General features: G+C 29.6%; 1 protein-coding gene across 1 annotated transcript in view; it reads right to left on the bottom strand.

Annotated features, from left to right (window-relative positions):
- Positions 1–14,334: 14,334 nt before the first annotated feature.
- The window catches only part of LOC131847570 (synaptogenesis protein syg-2-like), a 30,555-nt gene continuing 21,731 nt past the window's right edge, over positions 14,335–23,158 (bottom strand). The window contains exons 9-16 of the mRNA XM_059197161.1: positions 21,987–22,148; positions 20,531–20,665; positions 19,342–19,548; positions 18,486–18,635; positions 17,067–17,184; positions 16,249–16,385; positions 15,405–15,523; positions 14,335–14,559 (exon numbers count right to left, since the gene is read on the bottom strand). Of these exons, the coding sequence (XP_059053144.1) occupies positions 14,443–14,559; positions 15,405–15,523; positions 16,249–16,385; positions 17,067–17,184; positions 18,486–18,635; positions 19,342–19,548; positions 20,531–20,665; positions 21,987–22,148 (1,145 nt within the window). The 3' untranslated portion in view covers positions 14,335–14,442. The remainder of the gene's footprint in view (positions 14,560–15,404; positions 15,524–16,248; positions 16,386–17,066; positions 17,185–18,485; positions 18,636–19,341; positions 19,549–20,530; positions 20,666–21,986; positions 22,149–23,158) is intronic.

Below are 23,158 nucleotides of genomic sequence, written 5' to 3'. Positions count from 1 at the left end.
CATTTTTACATAAGCTGGCTAAACATACATTTGTACGAGTATGTATATATCTATGGATTGTAGATTGTTGTAGTTTTTGAATAACAAATATTATGAAAGCCAGTATTAGCCTAATATGTAGGCATTAGTGTCACTTCCTTCAGTTAATTTACATCTTCACTCCGAGATGGACAACACTTATGTAAGTAAATCGGTCAGCGAATAATATCCGGTCGGAAGTCACAGTGTCTTGAGCGATGGACGGACGTCGGCACGTCCTCCGCTCGTATGTCTTGTGATGTGTTAACCGACATCATGATGAATAGTGCGGACTAATCTCTCATCGTTCATTTTAGCTGGTTTTCGACATACTATTTCATTTTATTCTATAAAATTTTAAGTACTATACGTTACTTCGTCTCCTTTTTCTTTTAAGATGAAAGATAGCCCATATCCGTCTTGAGGATATAATATATCTTTATAACAAATTAGTTACATTACGATCGATTCAGCAGTTTAATCATAAAATTAGACAAATAGACATACAGACATAAGTTTATAATATTAGTATGGATATATACCTATTATTGTTTTGTTGTAACTGTTTATTCAATATATAGAATGTTCTACGTACAAAATATTGTAAAGAAATATAAAGACGTGCTTATAACGAGTATGGGAAATTATTTCTGCAGTGCTTATTTATCTATATATATGTTGCATATAAACACAAAAACTATAAAAGTATAAAGTATAGGAGCAATGCGTAATATACATAGTAGATTAAAATAACCTGAAGATCTTGAACACTTTTCCTCTTTTCGAAGACTTTTGGAAATGGTACTAAATTATTTATATTATAAATAAAATCGATATAGTATTTTATAAAGACATGAAGGAAAAGATTTCGTTTATTATCGAGAGGTAGCTCTGTCATATTATTTTAGACCCAAAAAGGTATATTTTAGTATACATTCTAGGATTTATTGTGACATATTCAGGGCGGATAGACGAGAAGATCTTTGCCAATAGATCGCATATTAGCAATGACCAAACCGATGGGATGTGACGTGGAAATAGGTCGGATGTCACACCCTTTTCGAACATAGAATATTTTTATTATATCTTTATTTTTAATATCATGAAAATAATATTATATTCCAATACAAACAATATTGAAATATCTTCACATATGGTAATAATAATAATAAAACCAAATTATTTAGTTACTAAAAATTTGTTATAAAATAAAATAACGACTGGAATATATATGGGTCGTTTTACTTAGAAACATTCGGCTTTGAAAATACGAATACCCATATTTAATAATGGGTCGTTTTGTTATTAGTCAATCTATATAAAATACATTTATATTTTGTAAATATAAAAAACCCAGAGTCGAAGAATCGAATCTGGAACTGTTAGAAGTAATAGCATGTTCTAATCCGCCAGACCACCGTCAGTCATTCATAAAACCACCACAGTCAATAAATAAATACAATAATATAAAATATAAATTATCTCAAGGTAGAATTAAAAAGAAGTTTAATTAATAAATCAATAAAGCCTTACTTTGTAACAATAAACTTTAAACTAAACTATTGTTTCATCCATTTTCATAACTAAATCTAATACTTCCAGATACTACTGACAAATATTACATAATATATTTACTAATGAGACGGTATCTAATCCTTATGCATATCTAATTTGAACTCGGACTAACGTAGTTAGATATATATATGTATCCGATATAAAATATCTACTACGTTTGTATACTTTACGACATAACGATATTATCTGGGGACTGACATTTTCTTAATTTAAGCAGCTTCAAATTTCAAGTTTTCCAATTATGACGGAACCATTTGATAATTGCAGTACGGTACACTTACTTACTTATTTTGTATCTACAAAATAACTGTACCGTTTCCAACTGCAACTGTAAATCTCTATAAATAATTATAAAATTTCATTTTGTTTAAATAAAGAGAGTCGTGACCTACTAGTTTGTTACTACAAATTATGGGTAAACGTTTATTTATCTGGTGTTCGGGCACCTTGACTTTATTAGAGTCAGTTAGTAACATACATACATATATTACTAACTGACTCTCAAGTCAAATAAAGACCAATATTAAAAATCTCTTCCATTTGAGTTCTTGGTAGTTCTTCTCAACTGAAGTAGCTGAGTTGGATGGTCGAGATAGTGATAAATAAATATGACTTGCATAAAATAAACCAAAAATTAATGAAAGATATGGAGGTAAACATATAGTATATAATAGGCGTAATAAGTACCCATAGTAACAGGGTGCGACCCTGTCTCTTTGGATACTTATATATCCCTCGACAATAACGTTCGTAAATATGTCAAGTGGTGCGTTCACCATTACGTCGACTTTAAAAACAATACCTCTCTATACTCCATCTGCAATAATATTTCTTGAAGCTACATATTTACTTATAATATACAAAATAAGAAACCATTGCAACAGTGTCACCTAATATTCCTGCCGTCGTCTACCTAATAAATTATTTTCCTCAAACGAAACATTAAATTATATTCAGAGAGTTACCAACGCCACGTAGCTAACAACCATCATGTGGAAAAATATTAAAGCATTTCATTTTGTTTGTCAAACGAGAAATTCATCTTTGAAGGTGTTATCCTGACGTGAAATAAAACTGCTACCATGTTCAAAACGTGTTTACGTCGCCGTTTCATGATCTGACAATCATACTTTTGCGGTTAAATGATCTCTAAATATATGTGAAAGGGTCGAAAATCGTAAATAACATATTCGTGGGGGCAGAAAAAAATAATGATCCCTCGGTATTTTTCGCATTCAACGCCCATACGTGTCTTACTAAGCCGATTTTTATTACGTTTCAAAGCAGACGCTTATGAAAGTATAGATTAATGTACACAAAAAGCGAAGGCAACGACTGTTGAAAATGATCTCACATATTTTGAGGTTCTAAAAGAAAAATTGTAAGAATTCTATCATCTTTGAATTTGGAAGCAATATTTTTTTAATAATGTGTGTGGGTATACATGAATATTATTTTTTACTAAGTAAACTATTTCAAGATCCTTTGATATATTATTTAGATATTCGCGTTTCTACACACGGTTATTCAATAAAAATTTTAGTTGAGTTATATTTTTACACATGAAATAAACCTAGAATGCCTTAATATAATATATAAGCCTTAATGTTTGACTGTGATTTCTCAGTAAAATAATAAATCAATTTGAAATTATTACCATCATCAGTATCCCCTTTTAATTTTCATTTTATTATCTTTTCTTTATGATATATTTAATTAATTATGTTCATACTATTTACTCTTTTTATAAAATATATTGATGATGTATACATCAATATCATGTAAAATTATATACCAGGTGATGTGACTGAAATTTATTTAACGTCATGTTTAATAATTTACTGTTCTGTATGAAGCATATATAAAAGTCATAACAAAAAGTTAAAATAAACATATCTAAAAAGATACGGCATTTTTATTTTTAAAAATATAATATTAGGCGGTTACTTGTTCAGTTCTAAAATTTGTTTTAATGTTTAAAAATATCCTTCAAAACCTCATCCAGACTTTTCTAAATATTTCGTTTAATAATTATTATTTCATTTTTATTATACTACCATTACTTACTTATACATGAAGATACGTAGTTGAACTTAATATCCCAGACCAGCAGACAGAGTAAATGTCAAAAAAACAGATCTTCATCTAAATTCACATATATTGTGTACACAGTCTACTATTTTGATGGTTGTAATATTGTATTTTTATTTCATTTATATTCTATTCCACGTCCTCGATGGTCTAGTGATTTAGCACAACGCCTTACTTCCGGTACTTTCGGGTTTGATTTTTAGTACAATACAAACACTTGCATTCATGAGTATGATTGTTAATATTCGTCTGGGTGTATTTGCATCAGTTATCTATGTAACCATATTACTACCTCGACTTAGCTTGTGGTTAGATTGCGCTGTGTGAATTGTCCTGAGAGAGAGATATATATATATTATCTTACTAATATTATAAATGAGAAAGTTTGTCACTGTGGATGATAGATGTTAGTAATGTTACTTGAATGTCACTTTTCACACAAAAACTACTTAGAATGGATTTTTATTAAACCTTAGAATAATATAACTTATGCATCAGAAGAACACATAGGGTATAAATATCACACGGAGACAATCGCGAGAATAGCTGATATAAAGGACATACATACTTAAATATAGCATAAATGTATCTTATCATAAAACTAAAATCATATTTGGAGATGCAGATTGAATAATCATTTTATTGACAGCCAAAGGCACAATCAGATTAAGTGCAAATAACAAAATTTCTGCTTTATTGAATTGGTAGTTACGTGCATTAGATATACAGTTTGGAATACTCTAGAACCTTTTATACAAATTAGTTTCGTGGATTTTAATATAAATAATAAAGGCGACGTGTTTGCACAGGAGGATTTATTAAAATGAATATAGTAAAGAATTTTTGCCTTTAGCACTTATTAAATCTGTCTACACCATAATGTATCTATATTACATATAAATAATTTAAAAAGCTTACAATAAAATCATATTCAGTTTCTTGAAGTTAGTCAAAATATTCTTTTTTTAGTACTTTAGATATCTGATGTAAATAAAATATGTACATAGGTAATCAAAGTACGCGTCGTTCGCTTTAATGTTTATGTAGACTGAATTGGAATAGGTTATAAAGAGAAAATGTTAATGGATTTGTCGTTCAATCATTGAAGATAAATCGTACATTGATCGCTAATAATTGGCAACTCATTAGGGACCTAAAATTGTAATTCCACTACCCATCTATCAGGGTATGGCTCATCTAATGCATTGACAGACACATAATTTGTCATATTTACGAAATTACTAATGAATTGATGATAAAAGAAGTAAAAAATTGACTTAAAATAGTGTAATGAATATTAGTATAAGCAAATGTTACTGTGGATATCTATATCCACAATAGAATAATAATATTAAAAAATATATATACAAATCACATTTTACTTTTATTTGAAAGAACATATTGATGGATAAGGAAATAAAAAGACTTTGTTATATTACTGATTTTTTTTTTTTATTTAAAACTCTTTATTGCACCTTAAAAACAATACAAAAAAAAACAATATTCATAATGTACAGAAAGGTAGGCCAGGCACAAAAGGCGGTCTTATCGCTAAAGCGATTTCTTTGTTATTATGATGTTCATTATTAAATCAAACGTCATAAAATTTTAAGTTACTATTTAAATTAATTAGTATCTCCTAATTTGTAAAGTATTTGCTTATAAATTTCTACCTATAACATTTTTCATGCCATAATACATTTTAATCGCCTTATACGAATATATATTGATACAACAATACATTGATATTCAATTAAAATTGAGTTCACAATACAGCAGCGTCTTGTACGTTACCACCTACGTAGTTATTAACTTGCCATTATAAGTTAAATATCTCACAATCAATAGAATATATGGAGTATTTAAGGTTCCTTAATATGAGTATAAGAACCCTATAGCAGTGTTACCTGTGTTCGTAACAATATCTGATAAATTTGGCTTGAACTGAAATTGGGATTCGAAATATACCTAATATTGAATTAGTAATTAATGAAAAAAAAAACGGGGCGAACTCATGAGTTTTAATTGTAAATACCTGGTATCATCACAATTTGTCATAAATTTTCATTCGCTATTTTATCTCTGCCAGATTATTTTTGTTTCGTATAGAATAGGTGAACAATTCTGCAGTTTAGTCGTGAAAAAGTAATAAATAGATTGACATATTTCGCATGTAATATTAGTATGGAGTAACTCCTCTCTGTTGCATATATAAACAATGAGTAGTAAGATAAAATCAAAATATTTTGGAAATTGTTTTAAAAGTCGTGTAGTGTAGGAAAACTGACTTGCGAAGTAAAATAAAAAAAAACCTTTGCATTTTTATTTATGATCCCCACTTTAGTCAAGGTTTGAAAGGATGATCTTAAATAATTACAGTCAAGTAAATTGATACACATAAATGTCATCAAATTATTTAATACACTATTGTATTAGTCTAAGACCTGTAAAAATAGATGTAAGTGTAGAAATAAAATAAAATAAATATAAATTTAACCTTGTTTTGTCTATTATTTTTATTTATATTGTGTTAATGGCGGAACTCTACTTTACTTGAATCAACACCCGCTTGTCTGTTTTTCATTCTATCTGTAGGTGTTTTATAAGAGGCTTAGAATTTACAGATTCTCACAGCCCATTACAAATAACTGAAATCCTCTTAGTTTCTACTCGAGAAAAAACTACTACCTACATCATTTTATTTTTCCATTTTTCTGTTTCCAGTAGTTTACAAGGTAAATGGATGTTTGAATAAATTTTATTAACTCATTACTTTTAAAGAAATATGAACTTTATAATATATTTTTTTGTAAAATTATGAATACTATTATTTTTTTTTTTAATAATGAGACATAGTTGTTAATTAGTTGTAGTCCGATGTCATTTCGCAAACTATATCAAATTCTTGTCGAGGTTGTCGACGATCTTCCACATTAATAATCCCTGTAATTAGTATCAAATCAGCTTCCATTTATTTGATATCACCACTGTGCAGTATTCAGTGCGGTTTAAACACAAATCATTAAATACTTATAAATAATTATGGTCATAATCATTGATAATTTTCCAAATAAAGGCATTATGCATTTAACGTGCTATTTAAGGAAATAGAGATATAAGAGTAATGTATTATCTGTATATATACTTTATAATCTATATCGTATTCGAAATATATCTGTCATATAATCGTAATTTGTATGTATGTTAGTATTTCTTAATATATGACGCTCGATTAAATTATTTTCATACAGATGCTGTCTGTCACATTATGTCTTGGTTTTCGCTTTTAAAGTGGTAATTGTGATTTAATTATTCATTCTTAAATTTATTTAAATAGAGATAAATTTAGTTGAATATTTATACAAATTTTACTAAAATGCATCACTGAGTGAGACGAATTACTTGTTATTTCCTTTTCTACCATTTTTCACGCATTCATTGGCAGAAACGAATCGCTAAAACATTATCCAACACTTAGTCGTTTCGGAATGATTAATAAATACGCAAAACAAACAATGTTATTATTGAGACTCGCGGGATGGTGTAAATTCAAAAATATCAGTAACCCTTGATAACCGGTTACCCGCCGACCGGGCCCAAAGGACCTGGGGAGATGATAAATCTTCATTTGCCTTGTTCGCACATCCGACCCGCCCCTCCCAATTAGTTAACCCGTTTCTGGTGTTATGGTTGGTATGTGCGTTCGGATTTCCGCTTCGGTCACCTATACCCGTTTGCTGTCGGTACCTAAGTATTGTATGGATGCCGGAATCAGTAAGTAATGAGGCAATTTTGATTAACATAGTTGATTTCATATAATCAATGTTGCTCTCAACTGTGATTTCGAAACATATAAGTAGAATAGGTTTAATAGTCTTAAATATTACATTAATTAAGTGGTTACATACAAAAAACTGTAGGAATGATCGTAAATTTGAGAGAAATCGGCTGTACCTACTTTATTCACTTTGTGTTCATTTAATATTACAAATTTAGCCATTTAACAAGTCTAAATAATCAGTGAGAATGCTTGGGTATCCCAAACAGATAACTTTGAACAAAGTCTATGTATCTATAAAATATATTTTTTAATAGATTTATAAGTTTCGATTTTGATTATTACAAACAAGATCTTTATAATATTAGAATATCTACATATTGTGTGGATTTATTAGGTTTTATAAATATTATTATTATAATAAACGTTATTATTTTATTATAATATAATGATATTTAAAACAAAGAGTAAGCTTACATTAGCAGTAACAAAGCTAAAGTTCCAAGGTTAGGCAGCATAGCATATAATATAAGTTTTGCCTCCCCAAGTTGCTGCTGAACTGACTTTGCCAGTCGAAGTGACCCTGGCAGGTTTGATTGATGTCTATCGCACTAGTTACGTAATGACTCAGAAGACAAATGACAAATCATGTGAAAAATATTCTCACTCGATCTTAATATTGTTAGATTTCATACTGAAAATATAAAGTCTGCAATATGTAATTATATACGTATATAATTACATATTGCACACTTTGTATATTATATCATACAAAAAATGTACTAAAATCTCAGTCAGAACAATCCAATTTTGAATAACATACTCGTATAATACAATATAAAGACTATTGGTACGTATATGTGTATTCGTTTATCTTGGCAAAAATATATATAATTAACAGGAAAATCAGTTTCATTGTGGAAAATAACGCTATATAAAATATATAATAAATTAACAGAAGACTTTAACGATTTCTACTATTTATAAATAATTATTAAGAATGTTATTTATTTTCCCAAATTTCCTATACCATAATATCCGTGACATATGGGAGGATTTATGATACCATATAAAAGAAGGTGATTAGATTAGAAAGAATACAGGATTTTAAGACTCTTCTCTCTAATTACTCTGTAAGTAAGTTGTGATCATGTATAAATACATTATGTGTAATAAAATGACGTAACAAAAACTACAAATAGATTTGGCAATTGGCGTGGTTTTTATTTCCACATTTACACAGACATATCTAGGTGATGATGAGAAAACCGAACAAAGAATGTCAAGTGCGCTGAAATGGTGCATTCAGTAAGAAAATGACAGGGGAAGAGTATTTCACGCGCCACAAATTTCCCCGTGAAAACAATCGTAAACTGACTTTTATTACTCAAACATTCGCCATTGATTCACGGCCCGAAACAATAAAAATACTGACTCAATCAAGCTACACAATTTTACGAGCTTTGTAGGTGAGTGGATTTATTGTCCAAACGCCAATAAAATAATGTTTCATTTACACCTTGGAGCAAGATTTCGCTAAGCGTTTAATATTTACGGTAGCAACATAACTTGGTTATTATGACCGCGCCTAAGAAATTAGACTTAAATTTTTAACTCAAAAAGAGCAATATCGTTTTAGCAATATAATAACAATAAATCACAATATTTATGGGAAGTATTATGAGATTCCTTTATTTTTATAACGCATAATTTAATTACAAAAAAATTAACTTCATAGGCTGTACATTTGTTGAAACGATCTTAAATATTTATTAAGAATAGATAATGAACCAAACTTTAATATGATGCATTTTTTTTTTATTGTAAGTAGAAGTAAAAGTAAATTTTTAAATTCCAAATTAAAAAGGAATTTCTAATAACTTGCAATACACATTGTATCACCTCAACTTTCAAACAAAAAAATGCATCATAATCAGTCCATTAATTTTGAAGCTACGATGCAGACACACAGATACAATGACACTTTAAGATATAATAGATAATTGAATTCGGGAGTTAATAAAAATAAATAGACAATATTGAGAAATAATAAGGAAACCATTAATTTAACCGGAGGGTGGGAATTGTCCTCAGCTTTTCTTTGCCTGTAATTATGTTAATTCATATTCTTATGACAATTTTAACCTAATTCCTCATACCGTTTTTACGTAATACCATATTATATTATCTGTGGTAATACTTAATCACAAGTATGTAAGTGTTAAATTCTATGACATTACGTTAAACCACTAATATATGAAATATATTATTATTATATTAAAGCGAACAATGTTTCCAGAAAAAAATAGAAATTGACCTTGAAATTCTATATATAAATAATACTTTCCGGTATCCATTATGATTCAAATATTCTGTTTCTGTAAATTTTAACAGTACCTAATCAATAATTTATTGTAAATTGGCAACTTGAATCCGACTTGTCATGTATATAATTTTAGAGTATTATTAATTTATAACGACTTTCAAAATACAGTACTTGATAATAACAATAATTTTCCCCTTTTTTTAATCAGTTGAGTACTTATCTTTATAACAATAGTTTGAATGTATATTACATTAATTTAAATCTTGTCAAAAGGAGAGCTAAAAACTTCAGATTTATATATTTATTTGTACATGCGTATATATTCCCAGTGTAGAGTATTTTTGGAGCGTTGAAGCGTGTCACATCCTCAAACATTTCACTAAAAGAGCTGAATTAAATTAACTCTTCTAATGAGCAGTATATTTCATTGAAATTACGTTCGTCAGCTTACATTTATCTAAGTTTAAAGAGGCCTTGCGTAAAGACGCCTGAGCATTTCTTTCGGTGAGAGTAAGCGAGAATTCCCAAACGTGTACTCGTTTACCTCGTAATTTTTCATTGAGCCTGAGAGTCGGCGGGAAAGCCTTCAATTAAGTTTCTCTTTACCGTTTGGCCTCGGAAAAGGGAAGAAAAATGAACAACAGAAGCTAGGGACAGTTAGAAGGCTTTCGTCCGTTCACTCTATGATGTCAAATGTCCTATTACATCGTTTTTGTTTCAATATAGGAAGCATGCACTGTACAATATTGTTTGCACAATCTATTGGATCCTTGTTACTTTTATATGCACTTTTAAATAACGAATTGTTTTAATGAAAATATTGATATACTATTCAATTATTATAAATATGTCAGTGTATTACGTTTTCATATTTGATTCGATTGATTCGATTTTCATTTTTATGAGGAAAACACTGCGTCTAATGAGACAAATAATAATTGATGTTCCAAAATTACTTTGGTAAGTATTTATTGTATATCTAAATAATAGTAAACACTTATACAAATTGGGAATGATACATGTTTTTCTTTAATAATTGCTATTTAAGTAATAAAAACAATCATACTTGAACATTATGGTGAATATATGAATGTCGATATATGTTATCGACATCATATATTCACCTCCTTCTGCTCGTCCTAATAGATGTTCGATTATGTTGTGCATACATGAATAGATATAATAGCAATGGATGCCAAGATTACAATTATAATTTTCAATATATATGCGAAGCAATATTTTTTTATATGTAATAATATAAAATTACATTATTTTAAATAGTGCAATAAAGGATAAATAATAATACAAATCTATGAAAAGATCTATTGATATAAATTCACATGTGACACAAATAACAATTCCATTTTAATCTTCTATCGCTTATTAATAAAATCTAATATAATGTAATGCATAACAAACTGCTTGTTCAATAATAAATAATGTTACCTGCTGTTCTAAACGATCAATTTCAAAATAACTTGAAACCAAGAAACTCAGCTAAATCTCACAAGATACATTTAGAATGCACGTCCGCGATACTTTATATTTTAGTGTTCTTAACTGACATTTACAACTATTCCGAAGAAATATTACGTAGTTTCATAAAAATAAGCTTCCAGTTCGTTCACAATCTAGACTAAAGATATATATTATATGCCTTTGTATTTGTATGCAATATATACCTACATGGGATCATCTACAGAGTATAAATTGAATGTTAGACAATTTCATCTGAGTAAAAATAGAGGCCCGCCCTATGTTACACTAAATGCAAATATACGTGGCATGTAAAGTTGTTCGACACGACAACGACAGTCAACAATGCCTCTGACTACCCCACGTGGAATAACAGTCTTTAACTGTTATATACATATATAGGTATATTTATTTATTTTAATAATCTTACCATATATATCAACCTATGCAATATAATTTTAGAATTAACATTTTCGGACGGGCTTGTAAAATTACGTTCTTGCATAGAATTCATTCATATGTTGCACTCCGAATAGATTCACATTATATTCCTAAATGTGTATTTAGTTGAAGTTCCTAATGAAAGCCGCAATAGCATAAAGGCGACGCACAGTTCTGCCAAATATAAACAGCATAAACAAAAGACGTGAAACACCAAACAGATGGATAGTTGTGGACCAATTTACTCGGTACTTATTCTGTCTTTTCAGTAACAATATTTTATTACTAACCTAATAAATACAATTGATGGTTGTTAAAATTTAACAGTTATTTTCAATAGAGACGCACGTATGCAATATTACGGATTGCTCCTAATTGGTTAACTAGGCAGATGGCGGATTACGGTGGATGTTCATTTAGCGCTGTGGGTCTGCCCTAGAGGCCGGTTGCATAATTCACGTGGCACGATTAGCGCGTCGCATTAGTCAGGTAAATTAATGTATTTAATATGGCTATTGATTTTTATTTTATTAGTATTTTAACTATTGTATTTTTGTTGAAAAATTTTTTATAGTCATGGCCTAGTGGTTTATTAAACGTTTTTGAGCCTCAAAGATCGTGTGTTTAATTTTGCCCAACGCCAAAAAAAAGATAATAATAATCATCATTACCTTGTCTTTTTCGATAATTTGTGGTCAGTACAGCAAGTCGTTGTAGAAATAACGATAACAAACCAAATTAATTCGAGAGACTTCGGTAAACTTGCCTAATATCACGTTGGACTTCATAGACCTTCATGAAGAAAGACTACTGGCCGAAGGGCATCGTGGATGCCGATATACAGTACCGTGGTGTAATAAGCTAAGGTACCAACAATGCAGTCATCATTGCCATGATCAAAGAATCAATTTTAATACATTAGTATTACCTATAATATTAATTCATATATATGTTCGTCTATAAGGTATTTACGATATGATTTAGTATAAAATAAATAAACAAAATTTACCCTATGAAATGTCAAAGTCAAGTGTCGCGTTTGTCATAACCCTAACAGTTGATAGTGCCTCCGACTACCTCATCTTCCTAAATGAGGAAGTCAGAAGCGCGTATAACAGCAGATGAGTGATTTGATTATTTTTTTGCATTGAATAGGCTCCGAAGCTACTGTACCGATTTGAAAAATTATATTACCATTAGAAATCCTATATTATTCTTATAATATATTATAGAATATTTTCAAAAAGTTAAGGATTCGAATGAAAATACAAAATAAAAATTCTTATTGCGTACGATGCTAATGTTATTGACAATAGAGCAAAGTGATGTACTACAGTTTTTTGGAGAATATTAATATCGAAGCATGTATAACACTTATACAGCCTTCAATATTGGATTCTAATGGTAAATGCGCACGCTGTCGATTCCATAAAACGATAAACCTAAAATAAGATCTGAATATACTAAGTAAGTAATATTTTAATATCTATTTATTGCAATTCTAGTTCAATGTTCGATACCAATCGACTTACTATCAGTGCTACACTAGATTTCGCCATAATGTGCATTTGGGATTGCTTTTAGAGTCGTTTGCATAATTCCCGTTCTCCGATCAGGCGGTTCGGCTGCATTAGCCATATACTTTGCTACACCTAATGTAATTGAGATGCTAGTACGAATTTAATTTAAAAAAGTATTTATTTCTTAAACTTATTTTCGAAGTTGCATAAGAAACAATTTAAGATTCTTCGTTATTAGGTTAGAACCAATTTAATTATTATTGCAATTGTCAGGGTTTCAGTTTCGAGGTATTAGTGATATACTATATATATATTTGTCATTTATCCACCATCACTATCCTAAAAAACTAATTAATGATTATTCATTGGTTTTTGTGGATTATAACAATTATTATAGTATTTTTACACTATTCTGAATGCAGATTTTTTTTTATTTCCTACAGATTTTCCTTTGCTAGCAACTAGTTAGTTCCCATATTTTTTCTTAATTTTTCAAAAACGAAATATTCATTATTACTTAGATTTTACAGCATATTCATAAAAGTTGATAAGTGTCATGATTCTTGACTCGAAAGCTTCAGATGTGATATATTGATTAATTTGTTAGTGATTGCATAATCAACATACAATCGTTTGCATATCCAATTAACAAAGACGCGTGACTACATACAATGGTTGTATTAAACCAGAGGTTCCCAAACTTTTTTGTGTTGTAGACCCCTTGCCATATTTTTCGACTCCTTATATTGATTTTTTGTAAATTTCTAACTGTAGTAAAGTTTAGTGTTAAAAACTTAAAGTAAAAACAACATGACCATGAACATGATGACCGCTGTCGTAGACCCCTTGCAGTTTGTCATAGACCCCTGGGGGTCAACATAGACCACTTTGGGAATCACTGTATTAAACCGTATCTTAACTCTTGGGATACTAGGATATCTCATTACGTTAATTGTTAATCAAATAGAATATATCTATTTCTAATAGCTATTATGAAGTTGTAACATTACAGACAGTTTTCGTTTTTGCACTGTTGTCATATCTAATTATTTTAGAATAAAACTCTTTCATTACTTAACAGATTTTAATTTTTCAATTCGTTTTACAATTATTTACAAATGTATTTATCACATTTTCACAGTCAATACATACAAATTAATATTTACAAAAATTACAATAATTATTTTGCTATTTTTTTTATCGTTGACCTAATGGTTCTATACACAACTCTCTGGTCCTGGTATCTCTTCTGCTATGAGATGCTCTCTTCTACTTAACGTCATGTTTCCAGATATTGGCTGTTTGGCAGACGAAGACCTCGGTGGAGATAATAACTGCGAACAATAATAGAGGCAATAAGTAATATGAAAATAGAAGTAGAATAGTTTATTAATAGATACTATTACCCGAACTCAAAAAAGTAAAATAGAAATAATAAAGATATGACGTTTAAAAAATAATTTAATTAAATATACTAGATTTAAACATGGTGCCAATCTACTTAAGAATATTATTTTTATTTTATCTATAAGAATATTTTAAAATATTGTTTAGTATAACTAATTTCTTTATTCTGTGTGAGATCCGTTTTTACTTTTTAAGATGAAATTAGTTTAAAAAAATAACGAATATTTAGTATTCATAATAGCGATAACATCACACAGCATATCCATTATATAAATATGTATATGTTTAAGCAATATATAATTTTTTTTCTTGTTTTAATAATATGACTGTTTTCCGTATAATGCGACTGAAATACCAATGAAAATTTTATTTTCAGTGCTGTATCGAATAAAATTCATCACATTCATGTACATATTAAATATGCCAAGAATATTATTTTATTCTTTATCATTGCCATTATTCACAAGTAAGGTACATATATATATACATATAAACAATTTACGTTAATTGTTGTTGTTAGCCTTATTAATATTTATAGAATATTTTACATATAAAAACCAAATAATAAATTGTGTAAAGTTGTAACGGTTGACTATAACGGATTTGTGTAATACGGTAAATACTTTGTTAGTAATTTTTCACTATGCATGACCAAATATATAGTTTATATGCTAATACAAAAATAAGAACAATTCTTTATAAATTAAGATTTATAAAAATTGAAAGATTCTGTACGAAGCCGTCTGCAATTATTTTCATATTATATACTGACATTTCGTTCTCCCGTTGCGTGCAGCGAGCCGAGTCCACTCGCCCACTCTTCAGTCTCACCGAGAGGGCCATTTTTGACAGCCACCTCTATACCACACTTCACATTTGGAGGGCCGCCATCTAAAAATAACAAATTGGAGTTCTAAATTTTGAAATTAGATACGTACGTTACTGGACATTCTATTGTCTCTTGCTTCTTTCATAGCAGTCATTTTAAAAATAAAATCGACATAAAACATTGTTTGTAAATACTACTGACACTATTTATTTTTTCTTCAACTGTTTACTGAAAGTGTTCGTGTCTGTTTATGTAGGTACGGTCTTATTACGACTTTACCTACATAATTAGTGTCTAGCATAATCCCAACAATATGTTCTTCTAAATTGTCAAGTTTCTAATTTTTACAGCGCTATGTGCTAGTCTGAGAATAATAGAGAAAATATAAATTAGTTTCTATTGTGTCTAATAAACTTGAAGAAAGAATTCTCTTCAAGAACAGAAACACTCATAGTTTTATTTTCTTTGTTTCAAAGTTGTCTATTAACAGCGTGGACAGCAAAGATATTGTGGAACGAGTTAAAAATAGTAGCTTATATATTGTAATTATCTACAAGTATAAAAACTATTCTTTTAATTAGTGTGATCTAATATTCTCACTGAGTCAAATCAACGTATCTAACATGTTTAAATTACAGGAAGTATATACGGGTGTTACACTTTCATATATTAAAATAAATATACCAAAGTATATTCTGTTATTTTATTAATTATTTTATTATTAATTTTTACCTATTATAAAATTAATTCAAATCTCATTACTTACTACTAAATAAACATAGTTTACCTTTTTTATCAGGTGGTGGATTTAATATATCTGGTTGTGCTTGTTTAGGAGGTTTCAATGTGTAAGCTACAACATATTGGCTGTCGCCTGCATTTAATTGTAGTTCCGAAGACTGTTGCTTCATGGGTGGTCTGATTCTGTAGAATATTTTATGTTGATTCTTATATAGGTAAATAATAATATAAGATACATACTGTTATATTTTTAAAATATTTAAAAGCGGAGATATGCCTGCTGATAATTTATTTCATTATTGTTTATAACATACTAACGAACGTAAGAGAGTGAGAAAGTATTATATTATATTTTGGAACTAAACTATCGTCAGAAAGTACTCTGTTGATAGATGTAAACCCCATGAAAATCCATCAAGTACTTTTTGATATTATACTTAAGATTACTTACAGACAGATGCGGGGAGGAACTTTGTGTATTAGAATTCAATGGTAAACATCTGTAAATAATAGCTTAATACAAATTAATAGCTTATTCAACGTTATATAAGGTATTATATAACGTTGAATAAGCTATTAATTTGTATAGTAAAAAATGATCAGTCGATGGAGTTGATCGGACCAATTTGACATACCCTATGATTCCCAGTAACCAACTAGTCTAGTGTTGTCCCATTTAGTAGGAACTCTTACAGATCCCGTCGATCGACTTTACTGAAGTTAAATCGTTCACCTATAGGTATTTTTAAACAGCTGACATCAGAAAGGAAAAAAATAATTTATTTGTAATTTTATTCCCGCACACTAAAAACAAACAGCAATTAAAAAATGTACTAAAGTAGAACCAATTTTTTTTATGGATACCTTTTTCTACGCAGAAAATAACCAGTTACAATAGCGGCTGTGGCAAAAACAAGTGACGTAAGGATGATCGCCCAAAAAGCACCTCTCGAAACACCAGCCACCAAATTGTTGCTTCCATCTTCATTACGAGAAAAAAAAATACAATTAAGTATAAATGACTTGGGTGTAATTGCATAGAAAACAAACGGTAATTAACAGAGAAACGGTTTATTATATCGCTAATAATTACAAACAGTCATCTCTATATATAATTCGGCACGAGGGATTCAAATAACTGAAAATCGATAGGTATCGCTGTTAATGATGTGTAACGTGTCTACAACACATGAAAAATGTTTCAGTATGTCGCATCTCTACTCAAGTAGGATCACAAGTAAACAAAATATTTATTTTGTGTAAAAGAGTCTGCTCTATTCCGCTTACTTCTGCCGCCTAGCACTTTGCTTTAGATTAGATTCATTGCTATATCTAATCACAGGATATAGAGACACAACGTCTTCCGGAATGGTAGTATATGAGACTAATGATGACGTGATATCCATGGTGCTATACATGTATTGTATATGAGCTACGACCACCCCTTTATAACCAGGGGGCTCGTAAGCTTGTTTCCTATTTCAGTTAAATTTTTAAAAATCTACCAATATATCTACATAGAAGGTATATGAAATAAAAATATGATATAAATTTAAAATAAACATAAGATAAATACATATTAAAATTTCTCTTGTTTTAATTAAAACGTTTCGATTCCGGTTCAAATACGGTGCAGTTTCGTTTTCATAAAGTTATTTCGGTATTTTCTATGTTTTTGACAATTAAAAACTTGTGACCTATCGACGAACTGTTCGCAATCAAAGTTCAAATGAAAAAGTAATTTAATTGAAACATGCTCAATTTACTTTGTATTCACATATACCAGTATTGTACAAATGTTTTATATTGTATACATATTCGTTTACTAGAGGACATATAATTAAGAGCTATTCATAAAAAAACGTACAAAATAAAGGTAAAAGTTGTTGTAAACAACAGTACTAAATTATTATCGCATTACAAATGACAAAATTATATATTACTATGTATTTAAGCAAAATAAAGAGAAGCCCAGAAATAAAATAGAAAATTTATAAGAGGTAGGTTTTCTTTAAGGAAACAAACGGATTCTTAAAGGTGCAGAATTGATTACAAATACATATAAGTAACTATATATGCATTCCGAGTGGTTTTAATAACTTGCTATAGTATATAATTTCACAAATTCATAGAGTAAAAATAAATAATTAGTACCTAAATAAATACAAAAAATTAAAGAAATATTACAATTCAAATATTAATAATTTGTGAATAAATACAGATTACAGTAGATCTTTAAATATAATAAATCTTAAAGGTAAATAATATAAATACAATTATTACCTGTTCTTCTTTCTGGATCTTGGTAAGCTAGAGCATGTACCATAATCCGTTCAGAGGCGCCTTTATCATTTCGTGAATGCACTGTAAGTCGAAGAGTATTGCCACTCGACCACAGAACTGTCGGTGGCACAAGAAATAAAGCCACACCATCTGTTGAAGAAAAACAATATGTCGATTAATATTATCATTTTTCTCCTCATTTTCATTGTTTTCCTTTCTTTTCATTCCTTTATATGTTATTCTTTTATTTTCTTTATAAATATTTTCCATAAAAATAATAATATCAGTTCAAAAGAACTGATATTATTATTTTTATATATATTTGGTTTTCCAAAGAAGATATTAAGAACCTTTCAATATTGTTTTGGTGGTGTGTAGTCACACAAAAAAATTTAAAAGTTCCTTTGAATGAAGTTAAATGTTTCGTAAGTATGATATGATGTGAAAGTTGTTCATTAAGAAACATTCAATTTGTTTCTTAAATATCAAAAACACGTGTACAAATCAAGTATGAGTATATAATTTTCCTTCCTTTCATTAAATTAAATTAATATAGCCACTGATACATGATAGGTAAATTTAAAATTATAAACAGAGGTAAACTGATATCGATGATTTTGTAAATAATTGATCCATTAATAATATCGTCATGTAAGTGACAGCTATCAGTTATTCGACGACCTCAATATTTTATTGCTTTAGCACACCGCCTTGATTTTGATGGTCGAGGGTTTGATTCCTCACATGATACAAATATATGTATTCATGAGTAGTGCCTAGCGACTAATTGTGTGAAATATTCAGATTTTTTATTACAAATATAAAATATCTTATATTTGCTATTTTTATAACTCACCAGTTTCATTGCTAGTAACGTTGAATTTTACTATTCCACTAACAGCATCCAAAGCTTCGAGTACAACCAGTTGTGGTAGACCTCCATCATACCCAGCAACACAACGTACAACTAAAGCACCTCCCAAATCCTCATGACCAGAATCCTCTATCCAATTGGTGTTGTTCCCAGCCGATACCGTACAGTTGCGTGGAGGTGATGGGCGAGCTAATAAAAGATAAAATAATATATCTTTCTTTCTTTGATTCTTTTGTTATTTTTAAGCTTTTCTTATTTGTATATTACTCTTTTTATTTAATTGGAATGCCAAACAAGCTGACGGTTCACCTGATGGTAACCGTCACCTATATACCTGTCAGCTATATACATATAGCACTACAGATATAACGTTATCATATGACACCTGCGATAACATGCGTTGCACTAACTGCGATAACACCCGATGACTAACATGGCATGCGTCTTAATTTTACTACCTAATCTGCACCCTACAACCGAACTACAGCTTAGCAAGGAAGCGGGTGACTAAAATAGTTAAGACTGCGGTGAGGTGAGACCCACGCAAATGACTATTTATGGTGTACCTCTGGAATAAACCTACAATTAAATCAGTTTTCTTGCTTGAAACGATATTATTCACAACTCTCAATTGAAATGGATTATCATTAGTGGGATTGACATTTTGTATAAACTATTTGAGATTGAAGATGTGAGGTAATTTGTACAGTTTATAATTGGTACCTACTTATTGGTATTGATTGATACGGTTCGCGACTGTTGTATGGTAATATGGTTTAAAATGTAGAAGTTTATGATTTATATAATCATAAACGTCTACATTTCAAACCGTTACAATTGAGAATTATTTATAACATCGTTACATTATTAAAGGCCTTGTTAATTGTATGCACAATACAATACAAATGTTCTTTTTATACAAGTATAGTATTCATGTGTCTTTCTTTCAATTTATAATGCAAAATTAATTATATGTATTCAACCTAATATATAAATGTATATATAGGAATTATGGATGTAGACTGGAACAAAGCCTGTCAGAATATTTAATTTTGTTCTATTTTGTTGTATATAAATCTATTTATATGACTATTAAGATTTTATCTAGGTATTAATGAATTGTATACTTTAATTATTTTTTTACTTCAATTTCGTATTCTTATGGAAATACCTGCTGGAACTATTTGGAAGACACAAGGTTGATCCTGACGACCCACAGTGTTAGTTCCTCGGCATGTTAACGCTCCATAGTCCCTTTCACTGGCCGGCGTGTATCGAAGTTCGCTGACGCTTCCGTTTACTGTACCTGTTAAATTATAATACAATATATATATAATGCAACAAATATATTACATAAATGCATGCAGTTCATATGAAATGTTTGAAAAATATTTTCCCTTCCCACTAAGCTTCATGCTGAAATTGCTTTAGTTTCATGAATACTATCGCAGGTTTTTAGATTGGAACCGCTTTTATGTTTAAAAGTGCATACAAATGTTTATTCTATTTATCTTTTATATTGCCTAATATTTAATCTAGATCACCATTTGAAATAGGTAAATAAAAACTTACGTTATTGGTTTTTGTCATTGAATTATGAATGTGATAAATGACAAAATAAGCTAGCGGAATATTTTTATAAATTGTTAGTTTGCTTAATATTAAATATACGTGCTGTTGTAGCCTTGATTATGGTATCACAATTAATAATTGGTGTCATAAAAGCGACGGCCAAATTATAATGTAAATATTGTATGTAAATACGTAGCATACGTCCAGAATATTTATTACATACATAAATTTATTCCCAAATCAATAGGACTTAATATAATAATGGAGATATAATTATTTAAATGTGGAAATGTTCAGCGTATAAATTCCAAGTGAGTATTAATAATATTCTATTATTTTAACAGAATTTGTAAAATAACATAGATTTTATATTTCATATTAACAATACACTTTCGATTAATTATAAAATTATATAGAGTGCTATATATAATACGAGTAGAATAGTGATATTATAAATATAAGTACATATTGAGTTAATAATAAATATAATAGAGTGAATTTTAATTATTGCACTGAAACACGATAACTGTCAATTATACTGTCGGTTTAACCTCATGGAGAATATTCAATATTTTTTTGATTGTTCGTTGTATTATTTAACTAATATCTATAAAGGGACATATTATGCATTGGATATGATTACATGCTATGTGGTTCAAACAAAATCTAGAACATCCAACTTTTTTTTGAAAAGAGCAACAGCCAAGTTTCTTGTCTGATCTTCTTGACTGAATCTGCATTCCGAATATAGCAGAAGAATCACGGAATGCTTATATTAAGTTTTGAATAAAGATTGTTCCATTCTTTGTATATATGTAGTCGTTTCTATTTTTTTAATAGATGATGAGGATGACCTACCGTATTTACCCTCATAACTTTTGGTGATAGAAGAGCACAAAGTAAGAAGATTCAGGTCAATTAGAGCAGTTTAGCATGGAATTAACTACGATGATTAGTAGCGGGGAGCTGCGTGACTTCAACCCGATGTGACAATTTTTTAGCAATTGTCTCATTACTAACAATAGCGTACCCGAAGTATTTTTGCTAATACTTACCATATCGAGCGGGTGATACATTGAAACTCTCCCCACTATTGTTGAACTGCCACAAGAAAACAACTTCTGCGGGGTCGGCGTGTACAGCGCACCGGACACGCAGCGCTTCATCCAGCGCAGCGCCAACGACTTGTGGTGATAATTCACCACAAACCGGTGCATCTGTATAAAAAAACATTTAAGTCGTAGTTTTCATTAGATTATACCTTAATGGTCTAGCGGTGACTACTTTGACTTACTTCCCGATGGTCGTGATTTCGGTTCTCGCACAACACTTCTATTCAATTTATATGTGTATTGAACTGATTATTTTCATATGTTATGATATTTTTATATGTATTACAGATTTATAAAATAATGTATTTAAACATGTCTGTTTTGGATAACAACCATAATACAAACTCTCTTTAATTTAAGACTAGATGGAGTGCTATGTAAGTTGTCAGGATACTATTTTATTATTTTGCATATATAAGTATGATAAGTCACATCAGCTCAATTCTACGTATTAGTTGCAATATGTGAAATTCAGAATATTAATCAGTAATTGTAATAGATTGATAATAAATAAACATTTACAATAAAAACGAACCAATAAAAAAATATCTCAAATAAATGTGAAATAAGCTGAAAATAAAACACCGATAAAATTACATACACGCAAAACACACAAATGTGTTATTATGAAACGGCAAATATCGTCGAAAAATACATAAAACGCTGCGTCTATAAATTTAAAAACCTATCCAACCAGTTTTGCTGTCATAAAGCGATAAATATAAATCAAGGGGCAATTATTTCGGCAGCGGCGAATTATTTCGTCTTCCCCAACTCTGCAATTAAGTCTCGGTCAGGGGAAGGAAGCCTGCGATGCGCCAATATAGAATGCTGATAATAAATCTTGCACCGGACATCGTTGTTGATTTACGTAGCCCTCCTGTATAATTAACATGTAGACAGGATTCAATTGTACCTGGTTATATGCTACTACTAAGTAGTCCTACCATTTATGATGTTGTAAACTATACTATACTGAATACAATATTTAATATTTCAGATATGGCGATATATTTCATACAATCTTATGGCAAAATAAATAACAGAGTCTGACAAAATAAGCCAGGGAGCTGCACAAACGGTAGTTTCCACTGCCTAGAAACAGAATTTATTTC

Source organism: Achroia grisella, unplaced genomic scaffold (assembly GCF_030625045.1).
Source record: "Achroia grisella isolate CSIRO2021 unplaced genomic scaffold, CSIRO_AGI_Agris_v1 utg540, whole genome shotgun sequence".
NCBI classification, from domain to species: Eukaryota; Metazoa; Arthropoda; class Insecta; order Lepidoptera; family Pyralidae; genus Achroia; species Achroia grisella.
The sequence above is the reverse complement of the archived record's forward strand: the minus strand, read 5'-3'. Positions and strand labels throughout refer to the sequence as shown.